The sequence below is a fragment of the Pleurodeles waltl genome, chromosome 8, assembly GCF_031143425.1.
Source record: "Pleurodeles waltl isolate 20211129_DDA chromosome 8, aPleWal1.hap1.20221129, whole genome shotgun sequence".
Lineage (NCBI taxonomy): Eukaryota > Metazoa > Chordata > Amphibia > Caudata > Salamandridae > Pleurodeles > Pleurodeles waltl.
The window spans coordinates 401,243,967-401,264,307 of NC_090447.1; the positions used below are offsets into that span (position 1 = coordinate 401,243,967).

The 20,341-nt window shown below is 43.6% G+C and overlaps 1 protein-coding gene across 3 annotated transcripts in view; it reads left to right on the forward strand.

Annotated features, from left to right (window-relative positions):
- Positions 1–20,341, forward strand: part of VWA3B (von Willebrand factor A domain containing 3B) — an 829,217-nt gene that overhangs the window by 800,379 nt on the left and 8,497 nt on the right. For all 3 annotated transcript variants that reach the window (XM_069204269.1, XM_069204271.1, XM_069204270.1), the window contains 2 exons: positions 1,314–1,479; positions 5,998–6,232. In XM_069204269.1, coding sequence (XP_069060370.1) covers positions 1,314–1,479; positions 5,998–6,232 — 401 coding nt within the window. The remainder of the gene's footprint in view (positions 1–1,313; positions 1,480–5,997; positions 6,233–20,341) is intronic.

Here is a 20,341-nt window from a genome sequence, read left to right on the forward strand (position 1 = left end):
CAAATTTGCATTTCCCATCACAATTCTAAAAGTGATAGAGTTGTTATTCTAAAATCAATTCTGATTCCTGATGTAGAGAAGGCACTAGGGGCCAGATGTAGCAAGGTCCGAATTTGCAATTCAGAAAGTGCGAGTCGGTGCAACTCGCAATTTCCGAATCGCAAATTCGGATGCAGAACGGTGTCTCAGACACCGTCTGCGACTCGCTATGGGGTCACAAAGACCCACCTCTTTAATATTAATGAGGTGGGTCGCATTTTGAGACCCCATAGCGAGTCCCTGCACTCACAGGGATGGTGGCCTGCTGAAGTCAGCAGACCTCCATGTCTGTGACTGCTTTTTCAATAAAGCAGTTTTTTTATTTTTATTTTGCAGCCCGTTTTCCTTAAAGGAAAACGAGTTGCAAAAGAAAAAAAATAACGAAACCATTTGGTTTCGTTTTTTCAGTGTAGGCAGTGGTCCATTGGACCACTGCCTGCTCTTAAAAAAACTTTTTTCCCACATTCACAAAGGGGAAGGGGTCCCATGGGGACCCCTTCCCTTTTGCGAATGAGTTACCACAAGTGTGACACTGGTGGTAACTGCAAATTGCTTTGCGACCGCATTCGCGGTCACAAAGTAATTCTGCATTGCAATGTGAGTCGCAAATAGGAAGGGAACACCCCTTCCTATTTGCGAGTCGCATTCACAATTTGCGAGTCGGTACTGACTCGCAAATTGTGAATGTGCATCGCAGAAGGCTGTTTGCATGGCGCAAACTGCGATTTTCGCAGTTTGCACCATGCAAACGGCTTCCTACATCTGGCCCTAGATAACAAGAACTCTCAGGGTGTGAGCATTCAGAAAACAGTAACATCTGGCTGAAAATGGTAAGGATCCAATTGGGAACAAATGGTCTGTGATGTGAGGGAATGCATGCTAATCGATGCAGGGGAGGGGGCCATAGAGGCATACCTTGCATTCAGTTTCTTCTGTGGCTCTATAATGGACGCTGGTGTCCCGACTGATTTTTAATCCTCACTCTGATCTCTCATTTCTTGCAGTGACCCAGAAATTGACACATTCCTTTGCAATAGGAATGGCCAACCACAAAACGAAAATAGAAAAATTTAAAAAACATATCTGGTGCCCGAGCAAAGACTGAGCAGGGACTTTTTCCCACCACTTTTCAGAAGTGGCATGTTGATGGTTGTTAAAGTTTGCCGTTCAGTTACTTTCATTTTCCCCACTTTTTCATTTTATAGGGTTCCTAAATACCCTGTACATATTGTGTGAAATTTAATGGACTCTGTTTTCTTTGTATTTTCTTGTAGATCCGATACTATGATGGCGCAGAAGCTGTTGTTCCAAGGGACCAGGTATACCGGATAACTCCTGAAATGTTTCGGCGAGACTTGGCATACATTGAAAAATGTGAGGAAAGATGGGTAGGCCAGCCAGTCGTTGCAAGAGACGATAAGGATGGGACGTACCAGCTAGGTAAGTCTAAAAAGAAAGTTGTAAAGTATATGGAAATTGAATGCCTACGAATAGCTATAGAGAACTTTTTGGAGTGTTTCTTGCTTTGTCTTGTAGGACATATTTTATAGTAGCTTTTGCATTGCCTACATGTGGGGCATCTTTAAGGATTAGATTAAGATGTGGGTGGTAAAAGGACACCTGCAAAACGGGGTAACTGTTCTGCCTGCCTACATTTTGCATCTTTTACCTCATTTAGAGGTAGATGGTTTCAATCAATCAATCAATCAATGCATTTATAGAGCGCGCTACTCACCCGAGAGGGTCTCAAGGCGCTGGGGAGGGGGGGTGGGTTACTGCTGCTCAAAAAGCCATGTCTTGAGGCGCTTCCTGAAGGCGAGATGGTCCTGGGTAGTTATTAGGTGTGCGGGGATGGAGTTCCATGCTTTGGCTGCCAGGTAGGTGAAGGATTTTCCTCCTGCGGTGGTTCTGCGGATACATGGGATGGTGGCCAGGGCGAGGCTGGCTGAGCGAAGCTGACGGGTGGGCATGTAGAACGAGAGGCGGCTGTTGAGGTATTAGAGGCCAATGTTGTGGAGAGCTTTGTGTGCGTGGGTGAGGAGCCTGAAGGGGATCCTCTTGTTGACGGGGAGCCAGTGCAGGTGTTTCAGGTGGGCGGATATGTGGCTGTGGCGGGGGATGTCGAGGATGAGGCGTGCGGAGGCGTTCTGTATGCATTGAAGACATTTCTGTAGCTTTGCGGTGGTCCCTGCGTATAGGGTGTTTCCGTAGTCCAGGCGGCTTGTGACGAGAGCATGGGTAACTGTCTTTCTGGTTTCGGCGGGGATCCATCGGAAGATTTTTCGTAGCATGCGTAGGGCGTTGAAGCATGATGACGAGACGGCGTTGACTTGCTTGGTCATAGTGAGGAGGGGGTCCAGGATGAATCCAAGGTTGCGTGCGTGGTCTGAGGTGGTTGGTGCGGTGCCCAGATCCGTGGGCCACCAGGAGTCGTCCCAGGCGGAAGGGGATTGTCCGAGGATGAGGACCTCCGTCTTGTCTGAGTTCAGCTTTAGGCGGCTGAGCTTCATCCATTCCGCAACGTCTTTCATTCCTTCCTGTAGGTTGATTTTGGCGGTGGTTGGGTCTTTGGTGAGGGAGAGTATCAGCTGGGTGTCATCGGCGTAGGAGATGATGTTGATGTTGTGTTTGCGTGCGATGTCGGCGAGGGGGCTCATGTAGATATTGAAGAGGGTTGGGCTGAGCGAGGAACCTTGGGGTATGCCGCAGATGATCTCGGTGGGTTCTGAGCGGGAGGTAGACTCTTTGGGTTCTGTCGGAGAGGAACTAGATGATCAGTCAAGGGCCTGTCCCAGGATTCCAGTGGAGCGGAGGCGGGTTATTAGGGTGCGATGGCACACGGTGTCGAAGGCAGCCGAGAGGTCCAGGAGGATGAGGGCGTTGTTTCTCCGTTGTCCATCAGAGTTCTGATGTCGTCGGTGACTGCGATGAGGGCGGTTTCTGTGCTGTGGTTGGCCCGAAATCCTGATTGGGAAGGGTCGAGCGAGTTGTTAGCTTCAAGAAAATTGGTCAGCTGCTTGTTAATGGTCTTCTCCATGACCTTGGCTGGGAAGGGGAGAAGAGAGATGGGGCGGAAGTTCTTCAGGTCATTGGGGTCAGCTGTGGGTTTTTTCAGGAGGGCGTTGACTTCTGTGTGTTTCCAGCTCTCGGGGAAGTTTGCAGATAAGAACGTAGCGAGGGAGTTGCAGAGTTCTTGTGAGGGCGTGATGACGTTGGAGCTGGCGCTGGGGTTGGAGAGCTCTTTGACGATGTTGAAGAGTTCTTTGCTGTTGTGGGTGTTGTTGTCTAGTCGCTCTTTGAATGATGTCCTTTTGGTGAAGCGGATCAGCTGGTGGTGTTCACTGGTGGCGATCTTGAGGGCTGACATGTTTTCTGTGGTGCGTTCTCTGCGCCAGGTTTTTTCGAAGGTACGGCAGGATTTCTTGGATTCTTTGAGGGAGTCCGTGAACCACGGGGGGTTCCTGTTGGCGGAGATCTCACTGGGGGCCCTCTGAGGAAATGTCTGCAGATATTTTTCTGATCTGGGGCTGTTATGTTAAACAAAGTGGTCCAGGACAGAAGAAATGCTAATATGACACCCAAGTGCTGGGTCCTATTCTCAAAATACATTTTGTAGTACTTAACATAGTACAATAGAGGACTACTCACGTACTACAAAATGCTATTCACAAAGTTATGGGTGGATAACACTGCCTCTCCAATCTTTTCTGTTAGAGATCTCAGCTACAGAGACGGAGATCTCAGCACATGTAAATGTATTTTAATTAATAAATGTGGAAGGGGCAAGGGTGAGTGGCTGGGAAAAGGGGAATATTTCCTACTAAATGGGAGGGGCTTAGGGAGATTTAGGAGAGGTTTATAAGCACACATCCACAAAAGAGTATGACCATGGCTTTTCACAAGCTACACTCCTAAAGTTACTACAGCCCTCAAGGCGTCAGAGCAGGTGTAAAAATACTCCAGCCCAGTCTTGGAGTAAGTCAGGCACCAAACATAGCCACTCACAGGGACTGCGGCACACTGCCATTGTAAATATTTGAGGCAGAGAAATAAAATAATACACCATAAGAACTAATGTTAAAATAATCAAAGTATTTCGACATTTAGGGGTAGATTTATGTAAAGGCCCACAACACAGCAAGACAACTTACTGCACTGCCCGCTTGATGGGGAGAGCACAGGAATGTGCCATATCTCATTAGATAAGATGCATTCCTGCTCTCTCTCACTGCACCAATGCACTTAGTGCTGCCTAGCGCCAACAAAGGTACCCTTCTGCCCCTGTGCAAGAATGCATGCATTAGAAGCAGGATAGTTTTTGTGCACGAATGGACACTTTCCTGCACAAAAACAGTCATTTTAGGACTTTTTACTCTTTCTACATGTGCTGCATTCGCAGCACACAAAGAAACTGGAGATAACAAGGAGAAATAAAGATATTTCTACTCAACACCCCTCTGTTGGTAAGGCGTATGATTATGAGCATTCCTAGGTTTGCAAGTCTGTAAATTTGGGAATGCGCCAGAATCCATAGGTGGATGCATGGGAATGCCCATGCTCCACTCATAAAACACCTTCCCAATGCAGAGTAACGCAAGGCAGAGTTTTGTGCAACCTTGCATTACTCTGGGTTTACTAAGCCACGCAAAGTCATGCAGGGTGGCTTTGTTGGTGGCTTAGTAACTCTCACTTAAGCCCTTGCATTGCTTTATGTCGCCTTGTGTGATGCAAGGGCAATGCAAGGGCTTTAGTTATTTTTTATAATACATGTAATTAAAATAAACTTATATATGTATTAAAAATAAAATACAGTTACATTAATTAAGCATAATTTATGCAAAACGTCCTACATATTACATACAAATAAAAATATTAATGAGAGTGAGATTTTTTAATTGTCTAAAATGTATTATTTATAAATTATATTAATTAGTACTCACTAATGAATTAATCTGCTGCAGCATTTCATTTATTAGTTCAAACTTAAAAATGTATATTTAAAATTAATTTTCATGTACATTTTATATAACAACGCTTTCAATACATTTCTGTTAAAGACTAATAAACTTTAGAACACTTCCCTATACTTTATCTTAGGGAGATCTCCATCACAATACTATGTTTAAAACTGACTCCTTAGCACGACCTAACTTTATAGCAATTTTCCAGCAGACCACAACGATGTGGCTTCTTAATCAAACATTCTCAAATTAATAGCTTTCCCTGTAATGTTGGTTGCCGAATCTTCTCAAATCCATATTTGGGATTTGCAGTGCCTCATAGAAGATTTTTTTAGCCTTCTCGGTAGTGCCAGTAGTGTTATATTTGACACAGTGTCCAATATATAAAACCTCATAACACAACGTCCCAGGGTCCTTCAAGTAATAAATTGTATAGTATTTGGTACTTTACACGGGTAAACCCTGAGCGAATAGGTTGTACAGAATGCAACCCCTGTCACGCTGGCTATTAATCTGCCCACCATATCATTTCCGCCTCATTTCCGCCTATCGCTTTATTAGATCGTCGGATGAAGACGTGAGTTCTGGGAGGACTGTAAACTGCAAACCAGGCATAACAAGACCAAACAAAACCTGATCATATCCTAACTAATCAGTAGCCACGCCTGCCGGCTCTGTAATAATAAATTGTCATTTGGGGCCAGCAGAGCTTGGGAGAACATTTTTGCATGGGACATGGGCTTTGGGTGAGCGTTCCAAAACAGGCAAAGTCTTATAGGCTGGCACCTAATGAGGTCCGCATCTTTAATTCGTACATAATTTACATTTTCTAAATTCTGGAGGTATGTTCTCAGGGATGCAATAATGCCTTTAATAACACAAGAGTACATTGCCTAATGTCACCAGGGTTATTCCTTCTTACGTAAACTAATTCAAAACGAAGATGTCTGATATCATGTAATATTTTGGATGTTGTCACTTTTCTCTGTTCCCGTAGCTGAAGTACAGGCACGTGTCGGCTACAACAGACAGTATGTGATCCGCTGGTTGGACGGGACAACAGTGGTGCAGAAAGCTTCCTGGATCTTCGGGAAATACAGCCAGCCTCATATTCTTAAAGCTGGGGACCATGTGCTTTCATTGGCCTATCCATCTTCACTGACGTTCTTGCCAGGTGTTATACTTGGTTCAAATGGAGCCAGGTTGCTGGTCCGCTTTTGCAATGGTGAAAGGTCAGTATCTCTGCTGCCATTACAAGAAGTGCAAAAGAGGATTTTTTTCAAAGCTACAAAAGGAATATTAAATAAACTGCTTTCCCTGAAATAGTTGGCAGTTAGAGGCAAACCATAAGATACACCTACGCAGAGGTCTCCAACGAGTAGCTCATGAGCTACTAGTAGCTCATGAACTACCCATTAGTATGTCTCCTGTGTGTAGCCCAGCCTACAAAAACTGAAAAGTTTATATTTAAAACAAACATATAAACTTGTCTCATGTGGTCAGTATTAAAATTCTAATAATATTTGTAGCTCTCGATGATTTTCATCAACATAAGTAGCTTTTACTACAAACAAAGTTGGCAACCCCTGTAAATAGTCTTCAAAGAAAAGACTGTGGGGGTCATTCTGACCCTGGCGGCCGGTGACCGCCAGGGTCACCGACCACGGGAGCACCGCCAACAGGCTGGCGGTGCTCCGAGGGCATTCTGACCGCGGCGGTTCAGCCGCGGCCAGAAAGGGTAAACCGGCGGTCTCCCGCCGGTTTACCACTGCCCTTGTGAATCCTCCATGGCTGCGGAGCGCGCTCCGCTGCCATGGGGATTCTGACACCCCCTACCGCCATCCTGTTCCTGGCGGGTCTCCCGCCAGGAACAGGATGGCGGTAGGGGGTGCCGCGGGGCCCCTGGGGGCCCCTGCAGAGCCCATGCCCATGGCATGGGCACTGCAGGGGCCCCCGTAAGAGGGCCCGCAAAGTATTTCAGTGTCTGCTAAGCAGACACTGAAATACGCGACGGGTGCAACTGCACCCGTCGCACCCCTGCAACTACGCCGGCTCAATTCTGAGCCGGCGTCCTCGTTGCAGGGGCATTTCCTCTGGGCCGGCGGGCGCTCTTTTGGAGAGCGCCCGCCGGCCCAGAGGAAATGTCTGAATGGCCGCCGCGGTCTTTTGACCGCGGTGCGGTCATTCAGCGGCGGTACCTTGGCGGACGGCCTCCGCCGTCCGCCAAGGTCAAAATGACCCCGTGTCTCATTCCTCAAGACAGTGAACATACATTTTAAAATGCCAGATTACGAGCAGATTACAAACCCATGGGTTTGTCCTGAAAAATTTCGAATTTATTCCCTTGCTGTCCTTAAAGACGATATCCACTTTCTGCAAAATCTTTGCTGTGAACACATTGATTTGGCACCTTTTCACATGGAAGGGGAATCAATGGATTTCATGACTAATGTAGTTTGTACTTTCTTTTTTACATTTGAGAACAGAAGCAATGTATGTGGTTACATTTTATGATTTAGCTATTTCACAAACCTCGTGTAATCAGCAAAATAGCAAATAGAAAATGCATACAAACAGAGGTAGAGTGGCATTGGATCATCCCTCTTCAACAATTGATGTGTTCAAGTGTCAGTCACATTTTGCATCTACCCAATACAACATGAGGCACTGGGTCAGCTTGCTAAACCTACTGACTCTCTTACTCTCTGAGTAATGACATTTTCCTTCATAACATGCATATCCATCTGAAAAAAGAGCATTTCATTGCCAGGGATGGTGGGCCACTATTCTAATTTGTCAATGACTTGTCGTTCAATCCATATTATTTTTATTGGATTTTTAATCATCCTTTTAGTGTCTAAAATATGTCTTAAGGTTACAGAAATTCATGGTCTGAGGGTATTTATAGTTAGGCCAGCTTTAACATAGGAAATGTCTTTTAAGTTTGGCTTATAACGTTGGCACAGTTTGAGGAATCATCAGAGAACTTTCCAAAAAGTTACTCTTTTTTACCTAGTTTGTGCATCACGTGTTACGGGGTGATTCATCAAGCGAGGTCTGAGAAAAAAGAGAGGCTTCCCAAAATGCATAATCCTCATGCATTTTCCTTAGACATATATAAAAAGCACTTCTGCAAAACCTGCTTAAAGGAATTACACCAATTTTGGTAGGAAGCTAGATCTTGGTTCAGAAAGTGTGCTTTTTGTGATTTGATGTAAATCCATTCTGTAGTTTTGGAGATATTAAGCTCCACAAATATATGTATATCTGGACGGTTCGGTTCGAGGGACTCTCGACAGAGTTTCTCAAACCTGATTAAAAAAGAATAGAGCCTTCTGATAGGCCCGGAGTTCTTTCTTACCCTTGGGTCAACTTGCTTGGGAGCAAAGCTCTGATTGGCTGCCAGCAACATGAAGAAAAATGTTGCTGACAGCCATTACAGGACTCAGGGACTTGTTCCCTTGCCCTGCAATTATTTTTAAAAAAGCATATAAGGATGCAGGGTAGGAATACCTTGCCCCCATAGCACTTGTTAGGAGGGAGGAGTCTCAGAGAGACCCCACCCTGGGCCCAAAAAAGTTTTAATAACCAGATGTTTTTGACACAACCCGATTGGACTCCCGCAAGATCGTGGCAAAAAAGAAAATGGCGGCCTCCCTGGGGACTCAATTGCCCAGTGCCAGTTTTAAAAAAGGGGACAAATGACCCCTCACTCCCTCCTCACTGACTGCAAATTGATACAGAGGATCCTGTCCCTGAGGCCAAAAACATTATATTTAGGGAAGAGGGGAGTGCAGTCCCCCTACCCAAGCCCAAATGGGCCCCAGAGACGCCATCGCCTAGGGACAAGCAATAAATAGATGGGAAGGGGGTGTGCAGCTCCTGTCTCTAAGCCTTGAAAGGCCCTGGAGAACCCTTGCTCTGGGGCCAGCTCTTTAACTCTGTCACAGGGAGCCCACCCTCCGGACACAGTGGTTTTCCTTCACTGCAGTACCAAAGGCACGGAAGGAAGTGTGCCTCCACCCGATTGGACCTTTGAAAATGCTCCCACCAGATGGCAGCACATTTCTCTCTCGCTGCCCATGCTCTTGGAGGCAGGCAAACAATGATTGCTCACACCCACAAGGAGAAAGCAGAAGTAGCTGCTCTTACCGGGTGGGAGCAATGCCGGCTCCAATGCGGGGGCCCTGGCACTTCCCCCACGGCCTCCTATTTTATCTTTGGCCTGTGGGATGCGTCCCCGGGACCTATTTGGGTTTGGGGAGGGGTTCCATGCATCCCCCTCCCCTTAAAGTAATCTATTTGGCCCCAAGGGATGGTTTCCCTGGGGGCTCTTAAGACTTGGAGAAGGGGGCCATGTGCCACTCTCCCCTTTAATTAGAATATTGCAGGGGCTGGGTTCCCTAGGGCCCATTTGGGCCAAGTTTAAATTGTTATCATTGAGACGCTCAACAAAGTTGATTGCATTTGCCTCAGGACCTTGCCAAATGATGAACAAGTCATCCATAAATCTGTCCCACCACATAACTTTCTCTGTATCCTGAGTAAACTCAGGTGCCATGGACACCTGCTTCTCCCACCAGCCCATCAAAGATTAGCACACCTGGGAGCAAAGTTGATGCCCATGGCAGTTCCTCTAATTTATCTATTGAGAGTTCCATTGAAGAGAAAAATGTTGTTATGAAAATGATACACCTTCATTTCAAGCAACATTTTGGTATGGGCATAAAAGCGGATATGTCTTGCTTGCAAAATGTGTTCACATGCAGCCACCCCATCCTGATGTTGTATGCTTGCATAAAGGGCTCTAATATCTAAAGTCATCCATAGGAAATTGTCCTCTCATTCCATGCCCTCAATTATTTTAAAGAAATCCGTGGTATCTTCTACGTAGGAGGGCAATGTACACACCATATACAGCGAGATGTGTTTTCTAACAGATTATATCTAGAGGATACACTAGGACACAATAGATTAAACATATATACATATATATATATATATATACAATAAAATAAAAGTAACTATTGCACCAGCTTGCCCATGCCAGAGCTATAGGCTTTGCCAGTGCTTGGTCATTTTTTCGCTAGTGAATGTCAAAAAAGAGAAAGAGTCATTTAGTAAACATATTCCTTTTGCGAATCTGTTGATTCAATTTTAACCTTTCTTCTATAATAGCAGACACAAGGTAACTGTTTGGAAGAAAGGTAAGGCGTCAAGTTGATTGCAAATATCCACCAACACTACTCACCAGAGAGAATGGGATTGCCAAAGAGATGCTCTACAAGCAGATTATAACTGAAACCAAACAAAGTTATGAACTTGAAGAGATTAAGCAAGTTTAGGGCATAATTATTTGTCTTAAGCAGCAGTAATGTTTGTGGAGTGTACTAGAGGTATGTACGAAGCAAAACAAAGACCTTTAGAACACTGGACATTGGCAATCTGACACCCTAGGCTTAAACACTCACATGGCCTTTGAATGCCTCTGAACACTCTGGTGGATGGTGCTGCTGATGACTCCTGTTGCCTTGAGTCCTGTCCTCTACAGACAGACCACCCCGACTCTTCCCACTATCTCCATGCCTCTGGCTAAGCTCCAGGTTTTGGGTGTCAGCCACTATTCAAATAGATTCCATGACTAGACAAACAGGATCACCTTTCAGAATTAAATATTTTCTTTTCCGGGGGATACAATGAGACTCAGGATATTTCCTGCTTTCATATTTTCTGCCGCTTTTGCCAACAAATTGGTGAGGCTGCTCTGTTGGCGCTGCAGTGGTTCAACCCTGCCCCAAACACTTCAAGGAATATTCACTATGGTAATGGTTGTTTGATGCTGTGAGGATTGATATCATTGACAGATCAACTCAAATGGATATTTGACAGACTAGCTTGTAATTTTAAGTGAGGAAAGGCAGAGGTACCAGTGCAGCTACATTCAGGGAGATAAACAGTTTCCTAACCTGACTTCAGTGGCAGACGGACTTTGTGTTAAAGACTAATTGTTCTTTAAAAGCACATGGGGCTCTCTTGGGAAGTGAAAATAGTTTTAAAGACAAGAAATGGCCACATTTCGAAAAATATCAGAATTACAGACTGATGAAGAAGTAAGGGAAAATATATTGGCAAAGCAATATGTCTAACTTGAGCTTATGTCAAGTACAGTCTATTATGGAAATATCAGTCATCATTTGCTCGAATACAGCCTCCTGTCCCTAAAGACAAACTCACATGCCAAGGTACTGCCTTCTGTTGTCAGAGGCAGCTGCCTATGTCCAGTTAGATCCATTTTTTGTCTAACTGAGAAGCATACACGTATCAAATGCACTTCATATTCCCAAACACACCCTCATATGTTAGACATAGGCTTTGTCTTCTACGTACAGCCTCACATGTATCAGACAGTTTCTCAAATGTCACCCATACTTATACGTCATTCAACAGCAATCATATGCAAGGAGCTGCCATCACATGTTAGGTACAGCATCATTTGGCTAGTGAAAGCCTTCATTAGCTGTGTTCTGCAAAGCTATTCTTACATACTAAGGCTCAGCCTTACATGTCCAAATACTGTAACCACACAAGCTCAGATACCCGCTGACCCATGGAAGGCCTGGTTTTTCTCCTCCAGAAAAGATCCTTGCTCTGCAAAACACCTTCAGGCACTTCAACAACTAGTCCGCTAGTATTCCTTGCTGCTTTGATATTATTATAAATGGCCGCCAATGTGTATGTCCCCCTACTCTTGACTCAACTGTCACTGTAAAGAGCTACACCTAAATCAACAGTAGGATTTGGAGATGGGGCTTCTAGTCAGTTTTGGTCCCAATGTCCTGGCAGGTGTTGTTGAGCTTGGTTGGTGAAGGTGCTGGGTGTTCTAAAAGAATCAGTTAGTGGGGGTCCATTTATATTCTACAAATTTGGCTATTACCACAGTTTTCTCTACTTTTGGTCAGGGATTACAATGGACACTGAGCCTTCATGACATATGTTCAGTAAAGGACAAGCCATAGAACAGCAATGTATTTGTCCAAATGGGAAGTCTTCTCAACTGACTGCTGCTACAAACTGACTCTGGTTATTTCCCTTTTTCTCCAGTTGTGGTACATAATGCAAATCTAGATCAAATCTAGTCCATCCACCAAAATCGAGCTTTCTCTCTATATATATTGTGAGATGGAATTGAATGCCACACATGTAGTGGTGTCATGTGTGTATATATACAACATCTGGTATCAATTAAACAGACCTTTTTGTGAAATGTGCCTTATTAATATGCTCATGGGTCCTGTTTGCAGCTACCACATAACCCTGAAGATGCTGTGAGTTCTGGAGATATGGGAATTTTAGGTCAGTAGGGAAATGTTTCTGCTCCAGCAATATCTGTTGCCATGTTTTTATTGGGCCAGCTAATAAAAAGTGTTCGAGCCTATGATGGCCTCACCGAGCCCATTTTTTATACTACTCTGAGATAGATGTAGACCTACTGATCTAGCATCCTTCAAGGGTAATTGAGGATGTGTGAAGAGGAAATGGTAACATTCTTGAATTTGTGAGAATTATTTAAACAATCCAGCAAGAGATTTATAACAAACCTTTTTAGGCAGTTTCGGTATTTTAAGAAATGTGGGAGTTTTACACCAACCTCAAGGAGCATTTTCTGTAGTTAGAAACAGTTTGAAGCAGCTTTGTCCATAGCCACCCTATTTAACCAGTCAAAACCTGCTGCCTGATAGTATTTAGGCATATGTGGGAGTGCCAACCCTCCATCCTCCACAGAGAGCTGGAGAGTAGCCAATCTTGTACGTGGTTTCTTACCCTGCCAAAGAAACGTTCGTACCATTTGATCAGTTTCAGTGAAGAACGCTTTTGAGACGGTAATCATACTCAGGGTTAAAAAAACAAACGTGAATAGGGGCAGAATAGCCATTTTAATGATTGCAACCCATCCGATCCTGGATAATGATAAACGGTGACAATCAGAGGCTGCTCTCTTCAAAGTGGCTATAAAATTCAATTTATACAAGTCTGTCAGGTTGCATGTTACAAAAAGCCCTAGATAACTAATAGGCTGAGTGTCTGAACAGTTCTCCTGCATAACTCTAGGCAAAATTTCCGAATGGCAGTGGAATAGCAGAGTCTCAGTTTTGGCTTGATTGATTTTGTAACCCCCAATTTCTGTGAAGTCCTTAATTTTCACTAAAGCATTACAGATATTTAGAGAGGACCCCCTAGAAAGAGAACAATGTCATCCGTGAAGAGTCTGAGTTTCGGTGCTCCAGTCATGGGCAGCAAAATTGCAAAATCTTGTGGAATTGCCAGTGCCAAGGGCCCAACAACAAAGAGAACAGGACTGGGGACATTGGACACCCATTATATATTATGGGGCACATTTAAGAGCCACTTGTGCCACATTAGCGCCACCTTAGTGTAATTTTTTTAATGCTAAGGCGGCAGTAAAGTGGCCCTTTCACTGCGCCATATTTACAAAGTTGCGCAATGCATGCATTGCCCCACTTTGTTATTGCTAGCGCCACATTATGCCTGCACCAGGCATAATGTATGCAAGGGGGAGCATTCCCCAATGGAGGGGGGGTAAAAAAAATCCAATTTTTAGCTGCATTTTTAACACCTGCACACAGCAGGTGTTAAAAGAAGGCACACCATTGTTTTCAGTGGGCCTCAATGTACTTTGCAGGGTTAGCGTCAACATTTTTGAGGCTAATCCTGCAAAGCGCCAAACTATCATCACACATTGTGACGCTAGTTCCCTAACTACTGTCCTGGTGCGCCATATCTTAAATACAGCACACACATGGTGGCGTGAAGGGGGCAAAAAGGGTCTGTATTGGATGCAGCACCACTTTTCTTAAATCAGGCCCTAAATCTTATCAGAGATTGGAATTTCTGATATAAATTTAGGAATGTTTGACAGAGGAAGTGCATAACTATAGTGCTGTTTCCAAACTTCCTTTCTTGCCCAAACCTTTGGACCTCCTCATCTTCAGCCATTCAGCCTCATTTCCCACCTCCCAAAACCTATAACACCTCCCCCAAACAGGTCCTTCATGTTGATGATTTAATTCATTACATTGTCTGTCCTCATGCTCCTTGACCTCCTTACAATTTTGTTGATCACTCCACCCTACTTTTGCTATCACTGACAAAACACTCAAATGGATCTCATCCTATCTTTCTTCCCATCAAACGTTCTCTGCTTCATGGAGCTCGTCTCTCTCCTCACATGTTTAATTTCTCTGCTTCTCACTTTCTATACCACAACTCTACACAACATTATTCCCCTCCCGATTGTCTAATTTTTACACTGATGCTCAAATGTTCTTCTCTTTTTCATCTGTTACACCTGCCCTTCAAGCTCGATCTCTGATTGTGTCACAGCCCTCGGTCTATAAACGGATTTCCCCTCTCTTATTCTGAACTCCTCTAAGATGACAATCCTCTTATTTACTGCCAAAACATTGATTTCTTCACTAGTCCTCAGCAAACTGGACAGCTACAACAGTTTATTTGCAAGTCTATTGAGTACTTATTTTTGCCACTGGATAAGATATTAAACTTCTCCCACAAAGACTCTACAATTTCCAGAGACAGAAACCTATCTATTTGCCAAAAAGAGGGACCGATATAAACTTCTCTCCCAGGTCTTCAAAATTATTAATGAACTACGCCATAACTACTTAACGAGAGTTTAGTCTTACCTCCTGCAATATTCGCTCAACATACAAAAACGTTGTTGTCACATCCAAACCCTATGCATCATCTACAAGTTCCATCATTTAACTGCCTCTTCATACCTGGACTTCACCTCACTCCTCACTGACCTAACTTGTGAACTATCTCCTCTCTTTGCACTTTTAAGATTCCTTTATACTGTCTTGAAGAAGAAGGAAAGACCAATTAAACCTCCACCACACTCCCGCCTCCTCAGCTTTGTCTCTGTTAACTGTATCACTAAGTAGGTGTTGTAAAATATATTATTGTGTGTAATACATTGTAATGTATGCTCTGCCGCGTATTGCCTCATAGTTACCGGCCACAGTTCCACTATCATGTTTACGTTACCTACCAAACTATTTATTTTGAGATAACTACCATGGATGCTTTGTTGTGTGCAGCACGTCTTGCTGAAATGCTCCGCTAGTGTCCATTAAATAAATAAATACAGTTATCTTTTGTTCAGTGATACGAAAGGGCCGTTCGATTTTTTTGATATGCGAAAAACAGATCCTCCAGTTAATTGCTACGACACCCTACCACAATTACTACTATCTGAAAATTATTTTATACCGTTAGAGCAGTTATCTCCCCATTGTTATTGTAGCTTGGCTGTACAGTGCCAAACACTTATCTTGATGCCAAACAACTATATTGTCTCTGAAATTAAACGAGCAGTGGTATCATTAACACGTGTTTCTTACATCCCCTTCTCAGGAATACTTTCCTAATAAAAATGAATGGCCTTCTAGTTCTTACCTCACTTTCAGTTTGACAGTTTGAACCACCATCTTTTTTAATTGGCAGTCCGCCCCACTAACATATGCCTTGCTCGCTAACACAGTTTCCTAAACTCACCCATTGTGGCTAAGAGTTACCATTATGTCCAATCAGTGATGGTACTAACTTCTAACAGGTTTTCTCCTCTTCCTGGTTTTGGTGACAACAATTGAGTTGGCCATATTGCTGAATCTGCAGTTGTTGTTAAGAGTAAGATCTGATATTGAGGGCATTGACCTTCTTCTGCTTCTGCGTGCCAGTGAAGGCCAGAAAAACACTTAAAAGTAGTCACTTCACTTGAATATTGCAGGATTGCCCTTAAAGATACATAGGCTTGCTTTTTATAAAGCGATTCATCATTGTCTGTCTCCAGGAGACCTGAGCAACATCAGGTAAGTATATTTTGATGAGTTTCAAACCTTTTTTGTTCCTGTAAATACTACACCATCAGACCAGCCTAAAGGTGACCAGTTTATTTAGATTTCTTTAAACCTTAATTGTAAAGCTGCTCCTTTGAACATTCTTTACTCAAATATTCAGGTATTAGAGTTCACATTACTCGGTGGAGGGGGAAATTTGCTTTTTGTGAACTTTTATAGTATTTCTTAGCTACGGTAAACGCTCTTCGGTGTTTTGACAGACAATATGGAGACCACCCGTTAGTACCTTTGTTAAGAAGAACTGCAGATAAAATACCTCCTCAATCTGATTATTGAGCAGAGTTACTGGTAGACTGAGGTGTGAGCTGTGATCAAACTGTAACCACAATCCTTGCAAGGATAAGGCACAAACATACTCCAAATTAACCTATGCCCCCGTCCCCCACTCCCTAGCCCTAGTAGCTTGGCACAAAGAAGTCAGGCTTAATTTAAAGGCAATGTGTAAAGTATTTGTGCAACACTTCAACATTAAAACAGTGAAAACACCACCCAAAAAGGATCAGACACTAGGTTGGAAAATTGAATACAATTTAATAAATAAAACAAGCCCAAAACAGCAAAAATCCAATCAGTAGACCCAGAGATATGAATTTTTAAAGGATTCAGTGCAAACAGGACCAAAAAAAAAAAGAAAAAGTACCAGCTTGGGATATCTGGTAGCCCTGGACTGTGTCAAAGTCACATTTTCAGGCTGACTGCAATGGAGCGCAGGTCGGATACAGTCACCAGGTTAGGCCTGCGAAAGTTTACCCTCTCAAGTTCATCCCATGCATCTTGTTCGCAATGAAGAGGGCCGCGAGGAGCACGGAGAACGTCGTGGGAGGCTGTTGGGGTAGCACAAAGAGCCAGCTGGCATCACAGGTGTTGCTGGAGCTTTGCGTTGGTGGTCCCCATCAGTGGTCAATTCTGGAGTGTGAATAGTCGGGCTGACAGAGCTTCACGCCGAATCGTACTGTGAGCGCAAGGTCTTGGTGTGAACTGGCCCATTTGCAGTTGCTAAGAGCCTAAAAGTTGAGGTCACTAAGCCACACTAAAGGTCCAGGACCTAGGGGGCCCAATTTGGGGGTAGGGAACACAATGGAGCTGGGTCGAGGAACTTGTGCATCATGTTGGGGAGCCTTTTATGTCACTGAGGCTCAGATCAGGAGACCAGCAGGCTAGTCCTGGAGTCACTGTGGGACTCCTGAGTTTAAGATGAGGTTGCAGATCTAGTTCTTCCTTCCCAGGCAAGAGGGCAGCAGACAGCAGGTCAGCACGACTAGGCAGTAGTTCCTTCGGAACAGCAGTCAAGCAGGGTGGCAGTCCTTTCAGCAGCATAGCAGTCCTTCTTCTTGGTAGAGTATCCACGTGTCCAGAAGTGTACTGAATAGTTGGTGTCTGAGGTCCAGTATTTATACCCAGTTGTGCCTTTAAAGTGGGGAGAAGCTTCTAGAGCTCTGCCTTTGAAGTGCACAGGTACTCTGCTTTCCTGACTCTGGACTAACTACAGGGGATATGCAGTACTTTGTGTGAAAGCAGGACACAGCCTATTCAAGTGTAAGTGGGTGTGGGCCCAGCTCCTCCCTCCGATACGGCCAGTGATGGCTTATCCAGTCACATCTAAACTCCCCATTGTGTGTGGGTGTTTAGGAGGAATACCATTGTGTGTGGGTGTTTAGGAGGAATACACAAAGCCCAAATGTCAGCTACACCCAGTCATGTAAACCAGAGACAGCCTGCAAGCACTAAATGGTGAAGGCAAGAAAATGCCAAATTTCTAAAAATTGTAATTTAAAATCTGACTTCACCATAAGTCAGGATTTAAAATTCCAATACCAGAGACACCAAACGTGAACTACTCATCCACTCCCATTTGAAAATTACACTTATGGAATGTGATATGGTAACTCAAATGTTATCCTATGGGAAAGATAGGCATTGAAGTAGTGAACAAGCATTTGGAATGCAATCGGTCTCGCATTTGCTCGAGTTAGAGCTATAAGCATTATAAACTCCTAACCAGACTTTTCTTGCCAAATACCTTGAAAATCAAAGGTAAAACAGTTTCACATAAGCGAGCTGATTCATGGCGTCACGGCCGCCATGAGCATCAGCGATAAAGAGAGACACAAAAGGAAAAAGAAGTTTGCTTGCAGTCAAACTGATCAGCAAAAGTGCAATTAGCCACGTAACAGGGGCGATATCCAAGGCAGTAACAAAACCTCCTCAGGGAGGGACAAACGTAAACCATTTACCAATGTCATCAAAGGATTTTTGAAGGGCAAGCCCACGAATGAGTGATATTGATGGGTGTGAGGTGGGTGTTGTTAAAAGCCCAGATACATACCAACACATCGGAAAAGCAGCACATGAGCACTGCTATGCTCAACCTAAAAACGAATTTAGGAGATTTTTAGTACCAGGACATGTAAATCTTAAAAGTACATGTCCTACTTTTTTTTAATACATTGCACCCTACCCTCTGGGCTGTTCAGGGCCTACTCTAGGGGTGACTTCTGTCCATTAAAAAAGAAGGTTTGAGCCTGCTGAAATGGCAGTTTAAAACTGCATACACACAGGATGCAATGGCAGGCTGGAGACATTGTTTAAAGTGCTACTTAAGTGTAACACACTTGTGCACTTATGTTTCTCCAGTCTGGCTGTATACACAGTCTGGTTGGAGAAACTGCACAGACTTCCATGCAGTGTCTGAGCGGTAGGCCAAGCCGCTCAGACCAATCCTGGCACTGCTCTCCTGCTAGGTTTAGTATGAGAGCAGCACAAAGATTGCTGGGGAGCCTGTGCTGGTGTCCCAGGTAAAGCTGGGACACCAGAAGAGAAGAGGAGCGTGAGGCGGCCGGAGGCATCGGGAAAGGTAAGTTTTTTTTATATATTATCTTTTTTTTTCTCCTCCATCCCCGTTCCCCCACCTACCCCCTCCTGTTGAGATTTGCGGTGGCCGCTGCTGAAGGCAAGAGCAAATTATCTTACTCTAGAATTTGAAAACTGGTTAAATAAAATATCTAAATGGCTGGAGCAGTAGATGAACAAAGTAAAATTGGTCAACAAGCACAAAAAGAGGTTAAAAGTTGTAGCAGAGGAATATAATTCTTGCAATAGAAATGACTTGATCACTAAAAGTTCTGTTTTACAATTTTGGGTTAGTTGGAAAATATATCCAATTTCAGAAAAATTGCCTCCTAGGGAGATGAGGTTACAAGTATTGCTTTCATGAATAGAGATTAATCCTGTGTGGCGGATTAAAGGGCTGATGCCTGTTGTGAAATAGAGGAATGTGATTATTTTTATAAACAGGATGTAAACATTATTGTTAAGCATCTTATGGTGGATCGTCTACTGTTATTTCAGCAGAAACCTGGCCTGCAAATAATATTTCAAAGGTATAACAATATCACCCACCAGAGTGCTTGGGACTTGATCTCTCAAATGTAGATATGGATGTAGTAATTGCAATTACCCCATTTGGTGTTTAAAAAGCCTGAATACTTTCATATATGACTGGCAACAGTGTGCTGTTATTACTTCTGGTATCATCTTTATTTTATATTTGGTTTTAATGACATAAGTGAAATATTTTGTAGCTCCATTTTCTTTGTTAATTTGTGAAAAATCAACAGGGAGTGTCACATAAGGGTTCTGTGTCTCTAATTTTAATAAAGGGTAACTGATTCAAAACTGATTAGAGTAATAGTCTGTCAAAAGTAAACATGAGGTAGTCGTTAAACAGGAATATGTGTTCTTCGGCAACCATCAGGGAGGAGTATTGTTGAATTTGACAATCATGCATAGTCTGACTGACATAAACAATATTTCTTCAATGTAAATCCAAGTAATATCCACATTTTGAGCAGGAGGCCTTATGAGGGGCGTAGCTAAGTCAGGAAGATATGGGGGTGGTTTGAGCTCCAGATTTTCGGAAAATCAGTCTGGCATACAATGTTTAAATTCATTAAAGGATAAGCAGGGTGCATGAGAGGGACCTAAGGGACAGTGGAAAGGGAGAGGAATATGATTTGGTAGGAGTAGTGAGGGAGAAAATACAATATTCTTTAAAATAACCTTCATTTTTGAGGACTTTCAAAACAGAGAGTGAGCGTGTGTGTGCTTTTTTGTCTGTGTTTACGTACAAATTCCTGCTGAAATCCGACTGACATCTCACAATACCTGCTAAAAGCATTTTACCCAACTATTTATCACAAAATACATTTATTATGGGGTGAAACACCCCAAACAGCCCCCTTGAAGATGCACCCCAGGGCCTTACCAGTGGTACAGATTCTGTGACATGTTTGAGGGTTTTGCAGTCACTGATGATGGGTTCAGTTATCCCAAACCACTGTAGTGACATTTACAGCAGCTGGCCCTCCTTGCAAAGACGTTCAA